Genomic DNA, 25,540 nt, shown 5'->3' with positions numbered 1-25,540 from the left:
CTAAACTCCAATACGAAATACTTCCCAACAATTTCTATTTACATATATACTACAACATGTCTAGGAACCTATTTCAAAAGTTTGTTTTCATCATTTATAACTTGGAAACCACACACAGTTATCGTACAAATAGAACTTTGTACTATCCTTTGTTTTGAGAACTTTTTTACTTGCCTTATACTAGGCGTATATTTAATTTCAAACGTTTTTGATAAAAATAGTTATCAATTATGAAGAAATGGCTTCAGTTTAACAAATTGTACCCGGTAGTGTATAGGTACTATTTTGAAATTCTAGTTTAAAATAATATTTCTAGTTCCTTGGTTTCATTTTCATAAAAGTTATTAAGCTCTGCTACAATTTCAAATTTAGAAAGCTTCTCTATCACTTATTATTTAAAATGAAACCCTCTAAGGGGAAGGGATACATATCCTAGGTACCAAGAAAAATTCACATTTATTTTTTTTATTATTATATATTCTTTTTATTTCTTTTCTGTCGTTTCTGTTTGGTTTATTTTGTTGGTTATTCTTGTTTTTGAAAAACACATTCAAGATTCTCAATAATATAATTATTACTTTTTTTTGCTTGTTTTTATTTTGTTGTTTCTTACGTGTAAACCATTTATTTATGTAGCTTTATGTTGAAATATGTATATAGAATATGTAGTTACAATAATAATTGTTTTAGTAGCTCAAAACTTATATTGTATAAATAATTATAATATATTTCTTTATATATTATTCCTTTTTTTTGTTTTTGTAGGTCATATAAATTTAAATCTATGTATTTTTAAAAACCGTTTTTTTTTTTCTTTAATTCATTCCATTCACTTAAATATGCCCTGGTTATTATTTTTGATTCTCTTTATTCTTATTTTTCATTTTTAAATAAAAGACTATAAACATTATCATAGTTGGTAGGTAGGTACTTATTGTAATATATTTGTATTAATTTATTTTAAAAACTATTTCCATGACAAAAAATGTAAAATTATAAACATTTTTTTTGTTTCTTAATTTCTTAAATTATTTTCTGTTGTTTCATTATTTTTTTTTTCTTAAAATTTAGGTATTCCTATTTTATGTTTTGTTAATTATTTAATTTATATCTTTTGTTTATTCTTGAACAGTCTTATATCACTTTCTTTTTTCTACTCATCTTCATAAATTAACCCTAAATCGTTTCTCTTTTTTGTATTTGTTTATGTGTTTTTAGAAAATTAAATCTTTCGCTTAAGCGATTAATTAAAAATTAATTATTAGAAATATTTTGTAGTTTTATTTACTGTTTTTTTTTCTTTTCTTTTAAATAAGCGGTAAATCCTGTCGTCCTGTTATATCTGTTTGAGTTTATTTAGTATATCATTTATTACATATAATATTTGTGTTGCTTGTTTTTTTATTTAGTTTATTTTTAAATACTAGGTAAATATTTATCGATGAGTGCAAAAATGTACAGAGTGAAGTATGAGGAATTTTTGTATTTTAAGGATTTTGTTAAGATATTTTGTTTGTGATAAAATCACTGGTGAGTTACCATTCAAGTGATAACCATTGCTGCCGGATTGTTGTGGAGTATAAAGTAAGATAAAAGGTATAACAAGCATTACCACCCCGCGCTGTTTTTTAAATTGTTTGTAAGTTATGTATATCTGCTGTTTTTTGTTAAGTTACAAACATAATAATTGAATTTCTCTCCAACCACAATTAAAATTAAATCCAATATTTAAAATAATTAAATATATAACAATAATTATTCTTTTTTTAATTACACTTTATAACAGACTGAACAACAAGGACGAAATTACAAACTTAACAAAAAAAATTGTATATATTTATATTAAATTTTATTTATTTACAATTTAAATAAAAAATATTTTCTAACAGATTTTCTATACAAAAAAAAAACACAACAAAACAATAATTTTAATGTTTTCTACAAAGTTTAATTATACTTTCTGCATTTCACTCGCTCTGTTTTTATGCAATATCTTCATCTGTTCGAGCTCTGTTTATTTTTTAAAAATATTTGTTTATATTAATTGTATATCGTTGGTAAAAAAAATTGTTAAAAATATCTTTAGCTCTTATTTTCCTCTTTTCTCTTTCTTTCTCTCACTCTTATTCTCTTAGGACTCCGGTTCCGTTGCTGATGATGTTGAGCTACTTATGCTCGGATCCTTTCCCTATCTGGGCTTAAGGTCGTTTTTGGGAGAGAAACTCTCTTCAACAGGACGAGTTAGCGCCAGGGATTGGTCAACGATTACAGGGCTATCTATGAACGGTGTACTTTGCAAATTTGCTTCGAATTCGCTCTTGATGCTGACCAACATTTTTTGCTGACGTTGGTGCTCTTCCTGAAAAGAAAAATAAAAAAATACGTAATTAAAATCTGGATATTTTTAGCAGTTAATAAATGTGAAATGCTTGAACAAAGAAAAATAAATTAAAAAAGAATGTTGAAAGTAATATTCGGTCTTATTAAAATGTGAAATAGAAAATTTCAAAGATAACAAGATCTTGAGATATTGATACAAATCTAACTACTATTCTCTTAAATGACTCTCTTTAATAAAATAAATCCACATATTATGTCACTTAAATGACATTAATCTAACTTCTGTTAAAAGCTCGACCGGTTTACTTAAAAATAAAATCGTATTTGGATTATAAATTTAAATTTAAAAAGTGAGCTTAATGTTTTAAATTATAATTTCTTTAAAATATGAAAGAGAAACGATATAAAACCACAGAGTTCTCTTTTCCTTTAATTATTTCCTTCATTTTGTATGCATGCTTACTCGTAAGAAAGAGAATTACTCTTTTTCTTTAGTTTATTAAATTGCACCGTTAAATGAAGAACTCTAAACAAAATAAATTGGGTGGCGCAAAAGTCAGTTGAGAACAAGGGACTAGTGACTTACAACCTTCAACCATTCCCGTGTACGAGTGATCTTGTCAAAGATGGAGGGGACCGACAGTTTTAAGCCAAATCCGAACGGATAGTTTGAGAATACATTTTTCATCACAAGTATTACTCTTAGAGAATTTATCAATTGTTCGCAAGAGGCAGTGTCCGGGAAAAAAAAAGACTTTAGATAGCACAATCAGGAATTGGCCCCAAGACCTCTGGCATTTTGCTCCCACACATTAACCATCACGCTACGACTACGAGTACTACAAAAATATTTGTCAGGTTTAAATTTGAACTCTTTTGAATGAAATTAACTCTCTTGATGAAACATTTTTGAAAAATGGAAATCAATAAAAGAGAAAAGTCTTTAAAAATCTGACGCACAAAATTGTTTTCTCTTTATCTATCTCTCTTTTTGCCACTTTTTTGATTTTTTAGGATCCAAAAAAAATATAAAAGAACTCGATTCTCTTAATTTAAAGTAAAACTATAATTTGCATTTTATAGCTTTTGTTTTGTACTTACAAAAATTTCATTCAGCTTTAAATCGGTATTTGGTAGGGTAAAATTATTGCACTGACCCCTTAGCTCCGTCGTGGCACTCTCTATATGATTAAGGGAACGATTTATTTGTTGAAAGGAATTTGAGATCACCTGGCGTATTTCTGTAGAAAGAAAAAAGAAAATCCCAAATTAGATCGATACAAGAATTGTTCAAAATATTTGCTTCACCTCTCACCTTTGCCAGCGGTCTCATTGTAAATTAATCTTCTCTTTGGAGATTCTGTTGTCCGCTGATTTTGGTCTTCGGCATCGGCCAACGGAGACAATCTACCATCGGACGAACTTTCAGAATGTGTACGTTTTAACACCGAAGACGAACTCGGCGACCGAAATTGCCGCGGCAGTGGAACTTCTGCTGTGGGTGGTGGTGAGGTGATAAGAGCGAATTCCTGACACGAGATGCAGTCATTCCGAGGACCGCCTGTTTCGTAGAAGCAGTTGCAAGTGCTATTTGGTAAGGGCGGCACCCGACTCTGTGGACTGTGGAAGCATTCTTCCTTGACTTTGACAGTGGTCGATGGTGGTTCGTCGTGTTTCACACTGCTAATGCGTTGAAGGACAGACGGACGATTTTGCACTCCCGAGCCATTGGTGCTAGTCGAATCACTCGACGTTTCATCCCGATTGACAACAGGTGACATGGGTGAGGCCGCTCCACACGATTGCGGGCTTTGCATACTCCGAGCACTGCGGATGTTCTTCGCCACTACATCCACACTCTTCGATATCGATGACTTGACTGTTTCTGCTTCGGGTGGGATCAGTGCAAGTGGCGGAGTTTTCGTTGAACGTATCGAACAACTGGAAGCAGCTCTCACCGCTGCCGGACTCATGCCACTTGCTATTTGACTAGAATCTTTGTGGGAGTCATGATGATGGGTGTTTGATGTTGAGGCATCATTCTCATCGTCATCGCCATTTTTTTGCAGATTCTGAATTAGACACAGGACTGCCTTTTCCAATTGTTGGGGATTTTCAGAGGCGGGTATGTCCAGCGACGATGAGAGAGGGATTTTCGTATTGATGATGAGAGAGAATTTGTTTTTCATTTCTTGGACACGACGTCGTCCCTCCTCGTCGCTGACCAGTGTATTGATGCACACAAACGAATGAACCTTATTTGTTTCTTTGTCTATTTCTAAGAAGCCTTTAGTTTGAAGATAGATGAATCGGTTGTTGCGAGTGAGGAGGCGATAGCAGGATTCCCCATAGTCACTCTTGCAATCGTACACTGTGAGAAAATACATAAATATAATATAATGCTTGGATTTTTTTTTAATTTTTACTGAACTTACTCTGTCTTAACGCCACAATAACCCATCGCACGTCGTCCTGATGCATAAAAGTGAACGGACTTAATCCAGTCACTTCACCCTTCATATAGCCAGCCACAAGGCCAATCCTTTGATCACAGTCAATGATGCGTCCATCGATAAGATGGCGGGTTTGATATTCAAACGAATTCGCCTCCATAATGCGGGTGTTTAGTTTTGGTGGACGTATCAATCGCACCATTCCAACAAGGACCTGAAGCAAATATAAATAAAGAAAATCCTTGTTATTTTATTTTTCCTTTAAAAAACAATCCTTCTGACAGAAATATATGTGTAGGTAGACTTACAATATCATTGCCACTAATACTGTGAAGAGGTATGTTGTCGTCTCGCCCTCTAGCCCTTCGTATCAGCTGCAAGCCAGATGGAAAATTACTACATTTTACACCACGTGGCGCTGCGTCTGCCCGTCGGAAACAACCATCGATACGTACAACTTCATAGGTTGTCGGCTCGGTGCGGGGACCAGCTCGTGCCAATCTGTTGTTTAATAAAAAATAAAAAAAAAAATAAGTATATAGATAGAAAGTTGTAGGTAGGTATGTAGTCAGGAAACAACATTACAATGTAAAAAATAATGTAAGTGTATCAACATTGCATTTGATGACGACCGACGGCCGAGGATAACGACCAACGCGAAGTGGACGAAGGACGATAAAATGATGTTAGTTTGTAAATGCAAACAAAAAATAAAAATACAAAAATGTCCTGCACTAGGACTAGCACTAGCACTTGGCCAAAGAGCTGGGATTTGGATTGGCAGATCCTGAAAGGGGATAATTGCACGTCATGTGCATTGTTTATTTATTTTTCAGTTTTGTATTTTATTTTAACTTAATGGGATTTCGTTACTGGAATTACATGGGATGAAACTTATATTAGTTTTACGAGACATGTTGGACGTGAAGTAAGTAGTAAAAGACTTTTCGAAGATTTTGATTAATACTTTAGGGAGATATGATTACTTTCGAAGGATCTCAAATAGACATATTTTTTTTATATAGATTTATTTTACATTTCGTAATAGAAAATAGACAGTCTTGAATCAGGATCTTAAAAGTGAGACAATAAGGAGTTGGGAGAAATGAGATCAATATACATATAAATATTGTCATAATCTGTTGCCACAAGAAATAGAAGATTTGGTCAGAATTTTAACTCAATTAACATGAAAGTCATGAGCTGTTACACGAATCCAAATGTTTATTTATTTTTGTAAACGTGGTAGACACTTGTGACCTTTTTTTTGAAAAATTACACGATCAGAAAACTTTTCATGCAAAATTGTGAAGGTTTTGTTGTTTATGTGACATGTACCTTCGTCATTTTGAAAATAAATCATAAAGTAAGGTCTCATCACACCGTCATATCCTGCCCCAGAATGCGCCAAACATTTAAACGCTCGGTTATAATGGATACGCCTCCAACTATATTGAACAAAATATGACAGCAGATGAGTTTTGATTAAGATCCAAACTTCCTTGAACATTTATTTCAAGAACCAAATCAACAAGCTTGTGACCCCGGCGTTTTTGGTGATTGGTCGTAATAACTTCTTGTGCTAATAGACATTTAAAAACCGAAAGACTTCAATTTGTATGCAATATACGGTGTAATGTCTATGGGCTACGGAAGAAATAATCTCAGTCTCAAATGGCTTCAATTCATCACATAGTTAGAGTGCCACAAAAGCAAAATTTTTTAACAATTGTTCGACAAGGAGCAAGGAAATTCTTCTTAGTAACCTTAAAGATTTTTTGGTGCAGTTACCAGGTTTTACTATCTATGACCGAAATTTGTCCACAGTTTTTTAGTTGTAATTCGTTTTTGAATCGTTTTTTACACCTCTAAACGTCAGTTTTCTTTTGTCTGTAATATAACTGATAGTTTATCTTAGGACACAACATTCAAACTCAAAAAAAAAAATGTTCAAACTCAAAATTCAGATCAAAACAAAACATTTAATTTTTTTAAAACAATTCCTCATCAGCACTTTTGCTGTTTTTATTTTCAAACAAAAAATGTTTTCATAAAATTTGTGTCTACATAAAAATATCGGCTTATCCATTTTGCGGTTTCGAAAGTATAGGGCTGGATTTTGACGTCTATCAAAAAAAGTAGTTAAACCAATTTGTTTTTAGTTGAAAGTCTGACATTTACGCAAATGGTGATTCTGCCACAGTAACATGTCGTGCCCTAAGAGGGGATTATGGTTTACATAATCGTCCAACTACGCAAGCAATTGACAATTGGCAAAATTTTGAAGACACTGGATTGGTTACAGATATTATAATACCTTTGCAAAATCGTTTCGCTCGTACCACTGTACAATACAAGATTTTGTCTGCATTCCAATAATAAAATTTTATAACTTACGAGTAATTATTTGGACAATAGACAAAATATTTCCCAGCTTGAAAAACGAAGTTAAAATTATGCAATCATTTTTTTGTATCCAATATTCACAACTACTCTGCTTTAAATATTAAAATTAGTTATTAGAAATTATCTTCGGTGTTTGTTTTGACAGTTAAGTTAGCAAGTAGATCTAGCTATGTAAATTAATTACACTGATCCACCTTTCTATTTGCTTATGAATGCCACTTTTGGCATTGAACCTACATTCCAGTCCCATCAAACAATCTAAGATTAATATTAGGTAGATGACCTAGTGTAACATCAACCGGATAACTTAGTGGTTAAGGAAATTTCCACAGTAATCCTACTTACTTAATTTATTAATGCACTCATATAAAAAAGCAGCTACACATAAAAATATTTATCAAAAACTTTCAAAACAAATTCTCGTTAAAGTTTCATGTTTTCTTAAGAACAACCTTGAAGAGCACCAAGAGCTTCACCTTGGTCTAAAGTCTTCGTTATAATATCAGGATTTTTCATTGCTAAGCTAATATATTAATGTCCATGTTTCAGCGTAGTTATCACAATAAGAAACTTTTCCTAGAAAAAAAAATCATCAACACCGAAGCCTGTAGTTTCTATCGAAACTTGTTTTCAAGGACGTATTGTTTTCCTTGTTTTTTCTCAACTAACAACAGCAATTAGGAAACTGTAAAAAAACACTCTTAACTTAAAAAGTGAAGAGTGATGATTGAATTAATATAAGACTTATCATCTTTTGCTGTATGTAGGTAATTATGTTTAACCGGGAACTTGAAACACATAATGATGAAACAAAACTTAATTTTTTGTTGAAATTTTGAAACCCATGTTGGAAAGGAAAACCTGAAAGAAATTGACTGGGAAGGGAACATTTTATGACCCCTCCTAAAACTTAATTTTCAATTAGACTTACACTTTTTTGGCTTTCCCAGTGAGCGAAAATATAATGCTGAGCCATTCCCCAAAACTTGTTTACCTAAGAGTACTTAATTTAAGGGATGTTAATTTAAATTCGTATGAAATACTAAGTGAAATAGTTTTAAGGGTTGAAATTATTTGCCGCTGTAAAATGTTGAATCCTAAAAATTTAACCTTGACCTTTTGTCTTTTGTTTGATGTTTTTTATTAAAAAAAATTATAAGTTCTCTTGATTTTTAAATAGTTTTGCATAAGAATTAATTTAATAAAAATAATTGAGTACGGCATGCTTGAAGCCTTACCACTCAACTGTATACTGAACAGCATAATACTTTCAAATAAGCATAAGGTTGTATGATTAATTGATACAAATTTGTCAATTTACGCTTTCTTAAATGGACTTATTTTCTCTTAGCACGAATAACAATTATACAAGTTTCGGGAGGGAGACAATTTAATTGTACACAATAATTGACCTGCTTTGCATGTCATGTCTAAAATGACATTTCAAAGTCAGCAGCAGTTCAATGCTTTGACGGTAATGTCAAATTTAATGTCAAATATCACAAGGTAAACAGCAGAACTGTCAATTAAACTGCCGGCCTGATATGTGTTGTTTTTGAATTGCTAAAATATATTTTATATAAAACTGCAAAAGAAACTTCTCATAAGAACACAGAAAACATAAATAAGAGTAGAAATTGAAATCAATTTGATTTTTCAAATGTGCTTTGATTGACGTTAAGTCAAAAATACTTTGTGATTAATTTTAAATTATAAAAGTTTTTGACAAGACCACATAGCCCAGTTAACGAAGCACTTAAAAAACATAGAAAACATTCAACATCAATTTAAAGTTATAACAATTGACAGCAAATTATTATTAGGTATTAGTCAGACTTTTAATCCATTTTTATTTTTTGGAAGTGGGGATTATGATTGGCTAAGTTGATTTAAGGTTATCAAAAATACCAAAAACATAGAAAACATTGAACGAAAAACTTGAAATTTTCATAATTTAGTAAAGCGGATAGTTTTTCAGCCAGTGAACATAATATTTTCGAGTGGTAAGCAGATTCCATTGAATTAACTAACAATGAGAACCAAAAACATAGAAAATGCGAAATACTGAAACTTTCCCAAGTAATACATGACCGAATAATAGTTAACTATAACCCTTCAAACTTCGAACATTTTTTGGAGAGTACTGTATTAGATTCTAGTTGTTTTTTCAGCAGAAAATATTGTGCGATGAGTTTAAAACTATCACTACTTTTTTTCAGCACATTCCTTAAAAACTTTTAAACTCTTTTTTAAGGGAGGAATGTATCTTGCTAGAATATCAAGTGATAAAAAATAAAGAAAACATAGAAACACAAATTTGGAACCGTTGAAACTTATTCAAGAATACTTAACGACAAATTATAAACCATTACACTATTTTTAGGGTACTGCATTAAATTAATTTTAAAATTGCAACCAAAGACATTGAAAACATTGCATGATGAATTTAACATTGATGCAAGTTAAATCAACGATTTTCAATTAGAAATTATTAAAAATAATCTTTTTTCGCTTTTTCTGGAGAATTGTTGCAAAATAATGTTTTATGTCTTTGATACATAACAAATAAGATCTTTATAATTCCTTTATACATACCTTATAGTAAAACTCCTTGTGTCAGCTTTCAACTGCCTATCGATCATCTCCTCCTCCTCACTCGTCCTCGGCCTTGGTTCACCATTTTCATCTTCCGGCTGAACATCAAATAAATTTTCCAAATCTGTTGGTATCAATTGACGCCGCAACATCGCTTGGTCATCTGGATGCGTGATGTTCAGTATATTCTGTCCATACAAATCAGTCTTAAATGAAACAAAAACAAAAGCAATACAATAAAAACCTGCATTCTAAAAACTTGAGTTTGATGTTCATTTTAAAAACTATGTATGCCCAATTAAAATTTTCCATATTTAAAATACCATCAACTAAAACTAAAACCCAACCACATAACACAATATTTTTTAGTATGAAAAATAAAATCATCAGCAACATTATAACGATAAGCTAAAATATTGCAACGTGTCAGCAGCATTAAGAGTCAGTCCGAGTCCAGAGAATGCTAATGATGCCGCTGATGTTGCAGTGCTATATGCTATGTGTGTTTGTTGCTTCTATGTCTACATAATGCACGTTTCATTGCCAATCTTTATTCAATTGTTTTTTCAAGGACATCAGGGATATCTCTCATATTTTGCATTGGTAATAACCTCTGTGCCACATAGAGCCAAGTGACACGAAGGCACGAACTCATGTTGGCGGTGGTTTTCAGCGACTGTCACGTATTGGCTTGGCCTGGCCTGGCTCGGCTGGCCTGGCTATGCCACTCGCGCCGCCAAACCCGCCCGCACTAACCGACATGGAAAAATAGTTCTCAATTTTCCATCATCAGGCCAACTTCATCATAATCATCATCATCATTATTTTTATTTGTCTGGATTCTGGATTCGCTTGGTGGCTGGATGGCTTGGTGTTTTATTTTGTTTTGATTTTAATTTGAATTAATTTGTTTCCCTTGTTTTTAATTTTTTTGTTTTACTCAAAGTTTAAATAAAAACAAAATTTAATTTATGAATTATTATTGTGGTGAAAATTTTATATTCATATTATTTAGCTTGTATTTGCGTGGTGATTATTATAACAGAGTGATTCATTTGGCTAAATGCAATTTAATATTGAAATTAAATTAATTTTTCAATTTAATTTGCGATACAGTGGAGTAAATATTAACATAAAGATAATTCATGAATCAATACAAAATTGAATTTGCATGTTTTTAAACCAAATACAGTATAATTGATGCATGCTTCAGTTTAAATTTTACACAATAAAATTTAATTTTTATATTGATTTGTTGTTTGAAAAGATTTTTCATATAATACGTAAATTGGAGAACAACTTCATGCTTCTTGTTTCCACTTTTTCTATACCGTATGCATATTTTATATAGATTATTTTTGATTGATTAAAAATTAATCGAAACTTGTTTTATTGACAATAATTCAGACATATTTAAGCACCGTTTCAAGCTCAAAGAACCTAATTTTTACAAACTGCATTATATTACAAGGAAGGTCTTGTTTCGTAAAGAATAAACTGAACTGGAGATTAAGATTGAGTTAATAATCAAAGAAGAGAAAGTTCAAAAAATAGATCTTGAAATTTTGTTTCACTATCTGATTTAAGAAAAGTTTGTGTTCGTTCATAAATTGTAAATCTCAAATAAAAGTTGTAACATTAATACCAAAATTACACAACGCTGAACTTTTTAAGTTAAACCCATTTTCGGAAGTTTAAAAATGATTTAACAAGACAATAATTTTCAAATCAACATAAAACAATGAATAATTTTGATCCTAAAAATAGTCTCGGCCAAATTATTCTTTCTGCAACATTCTACATTTTTTGAAATTTGTTTAGGGCATTCTCATTCATTCTCATTCTCCCATAAACAAAAAGTACGTATACGCTCCAGTGTACCAATTTGAATTACCTTTAGTTGATATATGAAGTGATAGAAAGTGCAAAAACAAAACTACATACAATGTTAAATTGATTTTAGAATATATTTTGAACATCTTAACATTTATGGCTTTCTTAAAATTGTTTAAATATTTCCTAAAAAAATGTACTACAAAATTTCTATTACTTATGATCACAAAATATTGAAAATTTACATTTCTGTAGCGCTTTCTGGACAAAATTGTTGTTTATCAAAAACCTTATTTAAGTTTTAACACAGCTGGACACAGCAATACATGTTAACAAGAAAACTGAAGAAATAAGCAAGGCACTCGGATTCCTAAAAAAATGAAGTATTTTTTTTTAGGACTTACTATCAAGGACTAGGTTCTTCGGAAAACATCAATTTTTCCATTTAAAACATTTAACTGAAGAAACTCCATTCAAGGGGGGTTCAGTATGCACATATGAAGGTTGCTTGACTGATTTGTAGTCGGCAGAACATAATTCAATTTCATGAGAACAGAAAATAATCAAATTAACACCAAAAATTATTATTTACACTCGTTGATTAATAAGTGCAAGGATAAAATTAATTTTAATTAAATAAGTTAGTATCCAGTAATTTTGTCAATCAAAAGCAATTCTATAATATTCAAGTGTAAGCTAAGTTTTTTAATGTCTTAATAAAGGTTCATTGTTGTAAACCAAGTGATTGCTTACTTCAGCAAAAAAAAAGGAAAAAGTGTTAATAAATTATGTACTGAGCCAATTAAATGATTTTATCGAAGCTAAGAGTATACATGAACAGATTTGTAATATACTTAAAATTTTTATTGGAGTGGTTAAAAAATAAATAAAGCATAAGTAGTTTCTGTTGTTGAAGTTACGGGTAAAAAAGTTAAAGTCATGTTAAAGATATCAAATATAAAAAATACTATGACGACTTCCAAGAATCGGGTTCAGACTATCATTTTTGTAACGGTTGAGGTTATTAATATTTTTTTAACTAGTTATCAATTTGTCAGCTTCTTAGTGATCTATTTAAGGTTTTTTTTGGCATTTCCACATTAATAGACTTGCGCCTGAACAAGGCTTCCAAATTAAGAAGATTTATTTTGAAACTCATGATTCTTATTTTAAATAAATCGAACATTGTTAAGCGATGAAGCTAATCAAATAAAATGTCGTATTTAAAGTGATTATAAACATCAAGTTTATGTTGAGAAACTTTCCCATCCACAAAAACTGACTGTTTGGTGTACTTTATCTAATAATTGGTGGAATTATCCTCCAAGATCTTGAGATTTAACGATCTTTTAAGAGTTATCCAAACTTTTATCTTCAGATTAAACTACTACTTCTGAGGCGGCCATGGCGATCTTGTAAGAGAAATCATGTTTAAATTATAATGCCAGAAGATGATCTTTTGAATAAAGTAAATTTCATGTCAATTTACAATAAATAGTCGTCTCTGTTTCATTCCAACTAAAATTCTATACCTTTAAAAAAACTGTTTACTTGCCTATATACGTTCAAATTTAAACTCCCAGTATAGAAATTTTGTTTAATTTAGGTACTTCAATACTTTTTTCTAAACGTATACGGATCAAGGAATATGCTAATTTTTGTATTAAGTATAGAGTTTTCCATTCAGAACTTTCGTTTTGAATAGCTTATTTTTTGGGCAGTTCTCATGTTTTCAGAAGTTAGCTCTTAAAAAGTTGACAAGTAAAAACCAAGGAACCTTACAAACCTAATTAGTCATGTGCAAGATAAGTTCTTTATAAATGCTACAAAATCTATTTAAGATCTTAGAAATGATTTTTTCTCAGGAATGCTCTTTTTTTTAAACTAGAACCTACAGATAGAAAACCCAGCTCAAGGTATTCTTATATAAAATTTAATATAACGAAACATTTAAAATTGACTCAGGCACAAAATGTCCTGATAGATCTTCTTTTTGTCCTAAACCACATAACTCAAATAATAAAACTAATAAAAAAAAAGCTGGGAAGCGACCCCCACTGATAACTTCTCATCCCGTCTGTCGATCTGTCTTGCTCAAAAGTTTTTAGGTTTTCGTGTTGGGTTAAAAAAGTTAAATAATACTAAAAAAAATTAAAATTACCAAAAATATTATTCATATAATGTAATAGTTTAGTTTGAAAATCTAAATAAATAAATTAGGTGGCGCAACAGTCCACAAAGAACCTTGGCCTAGTGACTTACAACTCCTAACCATTCCTGAGTGCGATTTGTCAAGAGGGAGTACAAGTGAAAAAAAGTAAGGTGGCAAAGGCAGGGATTGAAAGCAAGACCTCTTGCATGACAGTCCAACGCACTAACCATCAAGCTACGGGTATTACAGTTTTGTTAAATAGATTTTTAGACGAAAACAAATTTTTACCAATTTTAATAACATTTCTTAAATTGTTACAAATTGGATAAGTGAAATTAATTTAAGAGATATCAAGAACTGAACATCAATTTTTACCAAATTTGAGTGCTATTTTTTTAATGAAAAAACGGACTGTTGGATTTTTAAAAAAATAACTACTAAATATCAAAAACAATATTTTTTGCGAAATAAAAAAAGTTTGAATTTAATTTTTGAAAAGCTATTTGAGTCCAGAGTAATTTTTTACCAAGTTTTAGTATTGTGTTTTTTTTTGGTTTTTATTTTTTGGAAAAAAAAAATTCCGGATGTTGAAAATTGGTTGCACAAAATTGTTTTGGAAATTAAATCATTTTTTATTCTTAAATTATTCGAGGCGACAATTTTTTTTTCAGTGTTTTTGACTTATAAAAACCCGTCAATTGAATTTTTTTATAGGAATATACTGGTTTGGTATCACGTTACAATATATGAGATCAAATTTTAAACAAGTCTCTAGCGTCATTGAATCGTCAGATATTTAGGGTTAACCAAAATGTTCATCTTTTTTTAACTAGTATGGTAAAAAACCATCCACGCAATTTTCATGAGAGCTCTTTCCGCATTATTATCTGAATAACAAAATTTATTTGAAGTCGATATCTTTTCTGGTTGTTGAGCCATGGAAGACGAAAAAACGTCGCGAACATAGATACGTACGAACGTACACACGCACTCACCGACATCTTTCTTAAAACCTTTTATTTCGACTCTGGGGACCTTGAAACGTTGAGAAATGTGAAAATTTTCAGTTTGACAAATCGAACCTATTATAATAACTACCAATAGGAAGTTAGAAAAGCTGCCACAAGGTCCAAAAGAAAATATTTTAAATGTTTGTGGTAAATAGTTTTCAAGCAAATAACGTTTCAATAGACTTCCGCTCATTTCGATAAAATTAAAATTACGAAATGAATACGGCACATATTGTTCTACTTTAAATTTTTAGAAAGTTGCCGATTCTTTAATTTACAACATATTTGTCCTAAGGAAGGAATATTTGAATATTTATAAGTAATTCAATTAATCAGGAATTTTTCCTACGTAATATAATAAATACATATTCTTGATTACAAAATAGTCCTAAGGGATTTTTTTTAAATATTTAATTCCTTAAATATGAATTAAAAAAGACCACCCTAATAGCTCTCAATACACATTTGTATTCATACATTTTTGTAAGTGTTAAGCCATTTGATGCGTATGCCAATTGAATTATTGTGTCTGGCGTCAAGGGTAGGAAAGGGGGTGACGGAAATGCGATGGAAGGATATATTATGCATGTAATGTTTGGATAAAACTTAAAACCAGATGAATGTAATTAAATTGGATTTAATATTCGTTGCACTACACCGCACCACACCACCCTACACCAACGTCCTCACGTTGCTCCTCAACTCACTAAAAACAACAAGTGGACATGCTCATATATAAAATATTATATTGCCAGAGAGAGCGAGGAAAAACACTACGAGTACTTCTGCTTACATTGTAATATCCCATTGACTATGTAGACAAATACAATTGGGTAATAATTGGATAAAATTTATGATCGAATGGAAAATAATTCCACGAAGTATTGCAGTAACTCAATTTTTGTGAGATTTTGTTTTGTAAAAGTAACAAAGTTGTTGTCGGTGTAAAATCAACTGAATATGGAATGTGATTACATCTGAGGGATGGATAATGGGGTTGGGGGTGGTTGGCTGCGATGGTGATGCAAATTTATATGAAAATATTTTTGTTATTGGACAGACATAAGCAGAAAATATATGGAGTGATGATTGGATTTTCAGATTTTTTTTTAATTTACTTAACTTTAAGTAGGTTTATAATTAAATAACGTAGGTATGGTATAGTTAGTAGGATGGAAATGGAAATGTTGAATTGAACCAAATTATTTAACCAATCAGATGAAGGACGTTTTTCATTTTAATGAGTGTGCGGTGATGGTCGTAGTGGTTAGCACACAATCTAGTGAATGTTAAGTGTAATTTTTCCTTTTCAATTAGCACATATTTTGAAAAAGTTAATAGGTATCTTTAAAATCTCGACAACGATATTTTTAGACAGTCAAATAACTGCACCCACGCACATTTAAGTAATTTTAACTGAAGGGAGTCAGGTTTTGTAAGTTAATCTGCACTTATTTCCAAGCTTTCTTTAAATATACATTTATCTGTACGATATAAGTTAAAACCTTATATTTTTGTAGACTGACACGCCCATTTTTAAAAATGTATTTTAAAAGATATTTCATTTAGCATTAATAATGGTACAAACATGTCTTTATCATGTCCTCTGGAAATTTTTAAGTTTCAAAATATAAGAAAGGTTTTTAGAGATATTTTCAATCATTTCGTTTTTTGATACTTTTAGAATTCAAACCTAAGTTCAGAGAAATTGAAAAGCGTTTATAGCCAAAAAGTGGAGATTTATTACACTGATTATTTTATAACTCAAAATTTTTTTCTTTTATAATTTACAGGCACTCAATGGGTTATTAGTACCTTTTATACGTTTATATTTAAACACAGTGCGAGCATTAGGAAAATAGGGAAAGATGTAAAAGAACATACTGGTGCACAATGGTCTTAAAATTCTGAACATCAAAATGGGAGGGACAAGCAGAGTTCGCTAAAGCATCCCACATTCTCGATGTGCGATTTAAGAAAGAATCTCTATACTTGACAGTACGCCCAAAATTGAGCTCAAGGGTAAACTGATGAGCATTTCTGGAAGTGTGAGTATTACGGCTGAATCATTTAAGGGATGGAATGCAACTGGCTAATTCGACAGAACATTGTTTGTAAAAATATCGATAAAACAACGAAAGGCATTTTAAAGCCAGTTTTTTGTATTCTATTCAAGAGATATAAACTTGTTTTAGGGGCACCTGCCCGGATATGCGAATTATATTCAAGCTTTGGGCGAATGAACGCTTTGTAAATTACACCCAGATCAGAAGGGGTGAAACATTTCTTGCACCGTCGGAGACATCCTAAGCACCTGGCAACATTTTTGGCAATATCAAATATAATTATGATTATTCAATAATAGGTGATCTATGATACACATACCGACTACTGACAGTCGATTAGTTTCTTGGATGCAAGTGTCACTCATAGATAGTGGTATGGGCGGGTTTGCTTTAACGAAAGAAGAGAGCATTGAGTTTTCGTATAACTAAATTCTACACGGTTTCTGACTCCCTATTGGACAATACTGTCAAGACCAGAATTTAATGAGCTTATCACGCTGCCGTTTAAGTTCTACATCCGAAGGACAAAGATGTGAATCTTGAAACGAGTATGAGAATGCTAAGGGTACTGTGATGGTAAATTGTGTAAATTAATACTTTTAGCCCTCTTGAAATTCCTGGGACACACTTTGATCAAAACCTGGAATCACTTGTTGAAATTAATTGTTGCAAAATTGAATCATTAAAGTTTTTTACTATTTATTTTTATGTGCTGCTCTTAAGAAATAGTTTTTTATTAACAAAAGGGTGTTGAATTCAATTCTTTAAATTCACATAATTCAGGAAGCTAAGGTTTGAATTGAAAAAAGTGTTTCTGTAAATTTAAGTAAAACAAGGCCAATTTGTCTGGTAAATTCAGTAAAATATTTATCTTAGAAACTTGAACCATGTAAAAAAAAATCAAGAACTTAGAAACGAGTGAAAATTGAAAAAGTCCATTTAGACTTTAATTTTTCTACTTTAATTAAATAATTATTTGGGATAGATGCGAGGTTGTCTATTTGCAAAGTTTCTTTAAGTCTATATTTTTAAAATGTAAAGAAATTTTACTTACATCCAATTTCGCAACTACCCCAAGTGCAATTGTAAGATCAAGCAGGGGTATCAAAGGTAGGCAGCATGCCTCCTTACACATACTTTACTACTAAGAGCCCAACCACTCAGAATAATTGCTAAATAAAAACATTACAATATCTTTTGGTCGTTTAAACATTTTTAAATTTTGGCTTTACGACATTGAAAGTTGGTTTCGGTAATATAATGTTTTATTTGGGCTTTGCAACGTTTGTGATTTTTTAGGACGTTTTACTTTTTGGGCTTTATGTCATTTTAATTCAATTGTTTGTCGTTGGGTTATAAGAAATAACAAATGATAGAAATCATAATCAGCTTAATGATAAAAAGAAATGTCACAAAGCCCAACCCCTATGTCATAAAACCTTAATTCAAAATTTGTTTGGTCAAAATTACTACCAACGATCTTTTACTTAAAATTTATTTGGTCACTATGTCATTCGCTTTGGGTTTTTTGGCGACTGTTTTTTAACTTTTTGGGCTTTGTGACCAATTTTGGGCTTTAAGTATTTTGGTGTATGGTTTTGGGCCAAAAAAAAGACTTTACGGTAATTAATAGTTAAAAGTTTCTTAGAAGAATTAACATTTTGACATTCTAGGGTTAGAGTCAAACAGGTTATCGTTAAGGTCCCTATCTCATAAGCCTCTAAGCTACCAGATTTCCTTATAATTGACATTTTCATTTGTGTTTTTTTGAGATAAGACATATATTAAGTGGGAACAAAAGAGATGTGACTACAACTATCAAATATTTTGGACCGAAACTTTTATTCTGCACTAATCAAAAAATATTATTTTTGGCATCCACTTACGCCATCTACTAAATCGACAGAAGAGGAATAAAAAAGTTTTTTAGTTTCAACCTAAATACCAAAATTTTCAAATAAAAACGACTTAAAAAATTAAACATTTGGCCTTTTTGTATCCAGTATTGATATTGGTGCCTAATAAATCTCTAGAAAAAATTGTAAGGTGAAAAATTATTCAATATTATAATGTTTCTTTAGCAACATTTGGGTACAATGTTTGAAATGACAAAAATCTAGGCTTAAGATCAATACAAAAAATTAGAATATATTTCAAACTTTTAGATGGAATGTTTGCCCTTAAACTTGCACTAGAAGTTTATCTTTCATATGGGTTGACTTCAAAATTGTAATTGTGTTTTTTTTTAATTTTTTAATGAGAGATTACAAAGAATTGTTCGTATTTTAAAATGTCTACAAATAATAATCAGAGTGGGTTCAAAAATATTAAATTTTGTTTGTGTTATTTTACCTACCAAACATCAATTGGAAATTTTTGTATGATGTTTCGAAATTGTCTCTTATATTTATTTTGCTAAGCTTAAGAAATTAAAATTAAATGAATAATATACGAACAAAGAAGTTAAAATAGTACAAAATTCTAAAAAAAAAATTAATTAAAGACAAAACAGGAGATAAACCGAATTCCAAAAATTAGATTTGTAAACATATGTATAGTACATTTATACTTCTTCGAAATTCCTGCTCATGGATGCATAACATTTTTCTATTTGGTGATTTAATAGTTATTATATAAATTTAGGAATAGTTTCTATAATAAGACCACGCTGTTATTCATAAACATCTCTCGTAAAATTTAGAGCTTGTGATTTGAATACCGATACCAATTTTTGTTGAAAGATTTATGTTTCTTCTTAAACTTTAACAAAAATATCAATGAATTTCATAATTTGAGCAATTTGGGGCACGTGCTCAAAGGAGATACTCAATTTCATTTTAAGAAAAAGTAAAAGGAAGCTTTTCTCTTTTACCACACTTGCAGCATATTTTGAAGTCTATACAATGAAATCTTAAAATAAATATGAGGAGTAGTATGTACGAATTTAATTGCCCTTCAAATTAGTAACAATTACATTTAAATAAATACTTATCAATAGTACTTATGAATGCATCATATCAATGTTTCATATTATTATTAAGGACTTATTGTAGGTAGCTGTGCCACCAACGAACGTGTCCAGAAAAGGGCTATAACTTTAATACAAGGTAAACCATCGAAGGGATAAAATGTTGCATTAAATACAAAAGTGGTTTAGTTTTAACTTCGTACTTGAAAAACTTATTATAGAAAATTATAATTGGTTTTTGGTTCAAGTTAACAAATAATTCAATTAATTGATGAAGGTACAATGTAGGTTTTTAGGAGATACTTTAAATGGAATAAATATTTAAATGCATACTTTAAAGAATGCCAAACATGAATTTGACTTAATATAAGAAATAATTTAGTTTTAGTAAATGTTGGAAATTTAATAATATACTTATTTTTTGAATTCTTAATACATTTCTTGAACTTAAAGACCTTATTCTTACCTGACAATGGCCCAGATGTTGTTCGACAGTTGCCGATATTAGCACAATTTGTCCGTGGCACGTTATGGTTATGTGAAAACTATCGAGCAGTTTCATAAGTGCTTCTGTTAATTGCGGCTTTCTTTCAGGTGGTTCTTTGATTGACTGTCCAAAAACTAAGGTAGGTAATTTATTTATTAGAAATTTTTTAAAAGTAAATTTAAAGAAAAAACAACATACCATAATGAACTCTGAGACCATGTGCTGAAAATCTTAAAATTGCGGTTTTATCAACTCGACGTGGTGATTCAGCAACATGTGGTACCATTGCTGAGAGTTCTTGAATTGATCCATTTAATTTGTCACGACGATTTTTTTCTGCTCGATTTCTCGCTTCTCGACCACTGTAATATAGAAAAAAAGAAAATACGTTATTTTGGATGAAAAGAACTAAATTAAGGAACAATTGTATAAAACTTTGGTCGTGGTTGCGAGGTGATAAAGATTCTTTGCACATAAAATTTTTGTTTGTTGCTTTCACAGTTCTTTAGAACTATTTTGTATTTCGAAATGGTCTGTGAGATTTTTTCCTAAATTTGTATTGACTAAATAGTTTGTTCAGAGTTCAGTTTATCTTGTTTCCAAAAATAAAATATCAAATTGAATGGTTTACACATTTTTTTAAGACACTGGAAAGATTAGACCAACTAGAGCATTTGATTTCATAATTAAGGGTTTTTTTTTAAATTTATTTACGTTTTAAGCATATTCAAATAAAAATCCATATTCCATAGCCAATAGAATAAGTGAGCATTTGTTTATTTTTTGTTTTATTTTTTTTGCATATTCTCCAACATCGACTCCGCACTCAAGAATTGCACTTGAAGGATTCGTCAAAGCATGTATAGAGAAATTGTTGGCATGACAGAACGTGTAGAAAGTTTTTTAATTCAATAAAAAGGGTGTCGAAACTAATAAAACAAATTTAAATAAACACGTATTTTACCGAAAAAATACGTAAACATTACATTTCATTCGTATGCACATTGCACATCCCACTCACGTTAAAAGTTAAGAAAAACTAAAAAAATAGCATTGATTCTTGTTAAATGTAACTTAATTTCTGCTGAAATTTACTTGCCTATATACGCACATATTTAATACACACTTACATACACATTTTTGCTCTGTACAAAAAAGGGAAAATATAATATAGGTTGTCAGGAAGGACAACCACCACAAACAGTGCACTTTTGTGAATGTAATTGAGTTACATGCACTCGTCCCATTATGATGAGCCAAGAGTAGGTTTATTCTAAAAATTATTTAAAAAAGTTAAAGTGCTTCCTGCATTCGCGATATTTTTCAATATTAGTTTTGAAATATTAAAATGAAGCTGAAGGCTTTAAGTTGGGAGGTTATTACAAGAAAAAAATGACTGACTCGGAAATGCAATATTGAAAATATCTTAAACATGTATTGAATAACTACATCGTAGTTTTTCAAAGAACAATTTAGTTTCAGAGTAGAAAGCCTTTATGACTTTATATCAAAATATTTTGTACAATTTTTGATGAAGCACTTCCATGACAACCGAAAATAAATTATAGTGCAATAAGAAAGGTGTATTCACATTTTTCTAACTTTTGTTTTGGTTTTGTTGAGTTTCAGTTCATAGAAAAACCCTTTAAATTTGATGGTTAATATTGCTTGCTTAAATATTTTTATATTATTTATATTTTAAATTAATTTTATGTAATACAACTTTCTTGATAATAAATAGCCAAATTTTCCATATTTTTGTTTTACTACGAGAAGGCCAAATTTATTAGTACCTTATAGGACAAAAAGAGTATCTCAAATCCTCACTGGTATAACAAAAAGCTGATTCATTTAAAAAATAAATCATTGGATAACAAACATAAATTTCTTAAACTTCGTAAACAATTCATGGTTCTCAACAAATTCTTGCACAGGAATTATTATTTCGAATATTTAACTTTATTTGAAAAGTAATCCCAAACGATTCTGGAGTTTTATTAATTCTTAAAGGAAATGAAGAGACATTCCAACTAGGATGAATTTTCGAGGGCATCATTTTACTGACATTAATAAAACTCTAAATCTTTTTGCTCAATTTTTTGTATCAGTTTACTCAACTTCATAAGGAAACTCGGGTTTTCTTTCAGATAAACCCTTTAAGTTGATGTTGGCTCAATACACTTAGAATTATCTTATGTTTAAATGGTCCTCAGGATCCTAACCCTGCTCCTGTTTTTAAAAAAATGTTTTAATTCTGTGTGCTTTCGATTGCAAATAGTATTCAACTCATCTTTATCGTCCGGAATATTTTCGGAAGAATGGAAATCTTCTATTCTGATCTAAATTTATAAGCCTGGTTTGAAAAACAATGTAAAAAATTAAGCTATCGACAATCCCTGAATTGCTTGAAGGTTTAGTAAAGATCAAACAGAATTTGTTTTTGTAAAAGAACATGTAAGTAACGCCCAGCATGGGTTTGTTAAGGGTAGATCAACTGTCACTAATCTCGCATGATTTTCTTCTTTCGCTATCAATTGTATACAAAGTCAAAAAGGCATTTGATTCTGTATGCCACAACATACTCCTTCGTAAACTTCATAAGTTTGGGATTCACTTTAATCTCCTTCATCTTTCTTTAACTGATAGAGTACAAAAAGTAAGACTTGACAATTAAACCTCGAAATCTATTAAATGTATCTCAAGAGTTCCCCAAGGTAGTCACTTTGGGCCACTTTTATTTAGAATTGTTATCGATTTTATTTGTAAGTACCTAATTAATTATTTTTAAAAGGCAATTCCATTTATGAATGCTTCAATCTCCAAATAGACCTTGATCATTTACCAAACTGGTGTTTGGTTATCTATCTTAAACCTAATGTTAAGAAATGCTTCGCTATCTCTGTCTCTAGGCAACTCATAACTTATGAATTTGCATATTCTCTTGATAGTACCCCTCTTCAGAGAACTGCTATAGTAAAGGATTTCGGTGTCTATTTTGATTCCAAGTTTACATTTGTTCCGCACATGGATGCTATTGTTGCTAAAGCCAACTCTATGATTGGTTTCATTAAAAGAAACTCAATTGACTTTTTGAATCCTTATACACTTTCATTTTTATATAACACATTAGTAGATCATCACTTGAGTATGCTGAAATCATATTGAATCCTTTCCAACAAACGTTTATGGATAGAATTGAGAAAGTTTAGTAAAGTTTTGTAAAATTGGACTTTTTCTCCAGATTCTCAAGCTTGACATATACTTCTGGGTCTGAAATCTCTCAAACCTCGAAGAACTTTTCATGATATAGTATTTTTGAAAGATATTTTATGTTACCATATAAAGCTTCCTAACCTTTTATCGTTAATTTGTATTAATGTCCCGATAAGACCATTGAGAGAAAGATACCAGTACCTTCTCTTTCAAGTTTCAAGGTCATTAAGAAAGTTCAACGAAGTTATTAGTCATATTGACATAGCATGGTCTAGAAACAATCATGTATTTTAAATTATTAATTTGTTTGTTCTTCTATTCTGGGTATGTTTTTCAAATATTTGTTTAGATAATATTTGAAACTCTATAAAATGTCTGTGAAACTCTGTCAAATTGTCTTAACGGATTTTTAACTTGTATGATGGTTTATAAAATGAATATATTTTACTTAATAATTCACCCAAATTTATAGAAAGGTCACGATGTTTTGTTTTAAGGATAAGAATCATACAGAGAGAGAAGGAAAGATATGTTTTAAAACCTAACATTTAATACAATATTTATTTTGTCACACCCTGTTCGTCTAGAATAAAGACGAACGTATAAGATTGAATGTGGAAGCAAATATGATAGAATAAGTTGCAAAACTGAAAAGTAATTTTTGAGTCGTAAAATTTATATGACACTCTATAACTTTTTAAATTGTCTTTAAAAGATTTTCAACACACATTTTTTTGTTTGTATGAAAAAATTTGATAATTTATTTTGAATAGTACTTAGATTATGTAAAAACAAGTCAATCATGTTATTTACTTTTTATTGGTCATTAAATGACGTTAAAGTGTAATGACATTCTTTCTATACATTTTAAAATATTAAAATGTTAAATAATGTATTAGATACAAAATATTTATTTGTATTTTATGATTTGTTTTTGTGTTTTTATTGTCTCTGTAACGTACATGATGTTATGATAGATGTTTGTATTTGAAAAAAAAATATTACATTATTTGCGCACCTAAGATGATGTCGTCATACAAAGTAACAATCTCATTTATCTTCCTTAAGTCTTGAAAACATGATAATATTGGAAAAAATACTATTTTTTCTTTCTAAAAATATTTGAAACAAATTAAAACATTTCACACAATTGAATTTTATATGAAACAAATATTTGGTTTGGTTTTTGAGAACGAATAATGGCATATACTAATTTTGTAGTTTTGTGTTTTGTTTTTTCACAAAAAAATAAGAATTGTTAAAAATTTGTACGATAAAGGTAACAAATTTACAAAAATGAAATAATATTTTAGTACCAAATAAGGAACATTTTCAATTTTTAAATGCGTAGTCCCTAGATATTAATCTCTAGGTCATACAATTTTTAGAAAAATCTAAACAACAGTTTTTTTACAAATAAACAAAACCGAAATCTAACCAACGAACTTTAAAAATTAGTAAATATTGATTCTTGAATCGAATATATCAGCAACAATAAGAGAAATTGGCTTTAAACTTATTTTATATCAAGGAAAATATTGTTTTCAATATTTAATTCTTTTTAGAAAAATCCAGTCAATATTTTTACTTGTGATACACAGGAACTACATGTTAACTAATAATGAGACCATTTCCAAAAAAAAATGTGTTATTCAAAAATCTTGATTTTCTCAAAACCAAACCGATAAATTTTTATTGAATTTTCTTTAACATTTTTTTGACTAGTTGGACTCCTATAGAAGCGATTGATTTTTTATTTACTTAATAACGAATGAACCGATTTCAAACATTTTTTGCACGAACTCTTATACTATTTTAATAACATTTTATGATTAAAATTGTCAAATTTTACTTTTATTTTTACTCTTTTAACGAAAATTAAAAATAAAACCTATAATAATAAGGTACAAAAACTTCAAACCAACAATGTTTTCAAACTTAAATTGAAAACTTTGATATATATACAAATTGATTTAAAAAAAGCTCTAACGATTTTTGAACAAAAAATTGATAAATC

At 30.1% G+C, this 25,540-nt stretch overlaps 1 protein-coding gene across 8 annotated transcripts in view; it reads right to left on the bottom strand.

Annotated features, from left to right (window-relative positions):
• Positions 1 to 455: 455 nt before the first annotated feature.
• The window catches only part of LOC129947736 (neuronal PAS domain-containing protein 2-like), a 179,299-nt gene continuing 154,214 nt past the window's right edge, over positions 456 to 25,540 (bottom strand). For 7 of the 8 annotated variants that reach the window (XM_056058407.1, XM_056058408.1, XM_056058409.1 and 4 more), the window contains 8 exons: positions 20,509 to 20,672; positions 20,290 to 20,444; positions 9,795 to 10,000; positions 5,102 to 5,294; positions 4,776 to 5,007; positions 3,656 to 4,711; positions 3,442 to 3,581; positions 456 to 2,359 (listed from right to left, as the gene is read on the bottom strand). In XM_056058407.1, coding sequence (XP_055914382.1) covers positions 2,189 to 2,359; positions 3,442 to 3,581; positions 3,656 to 4,711; positions 4,776 to 5,007; positions 5,102 to 5,294; positions 9,795 to 10,000; positions 20,290 to 20,444; positions 20,509 to 20,672 — 2,317 coding nt within the window. In that variant the 3' untranslated portion in view covers positions 456 to 2,188. Of the gene's footprint in view, positions 2,360 to 3,441; positions 3,582 to 3,648; positions 4,712 to 4,775; positions 5,008 to 5,101; positions 5,295 to 9,794; positions 10,001 to 20,289; positions 20,445 to 20,508; positions 20,673 to 25,540 lie in introns of all 8 variants that reach the window. The other variant, XR_008781754.1, reaches the window with a different exon arrangement.

The sequence above is a fragment of the Eupeodes corollae genome, chromosome 2 (assembly GCF_945859685.1).
Source record: "Eupeodes corollae chromosome 2, idEupCoro1.1, whole genome shotgun sequence".
NCBI lineage: Eukaryota > Metazoa > Arthropoda > Insecta > Diptera > Syrphidae > Eupeodes > Eupeodes corollae.
The sequence above is the reverse complement of the archived record's forward strand: the minus strand, read 5'-3'. Positions and strand labels throughout refer to the sequence as shown.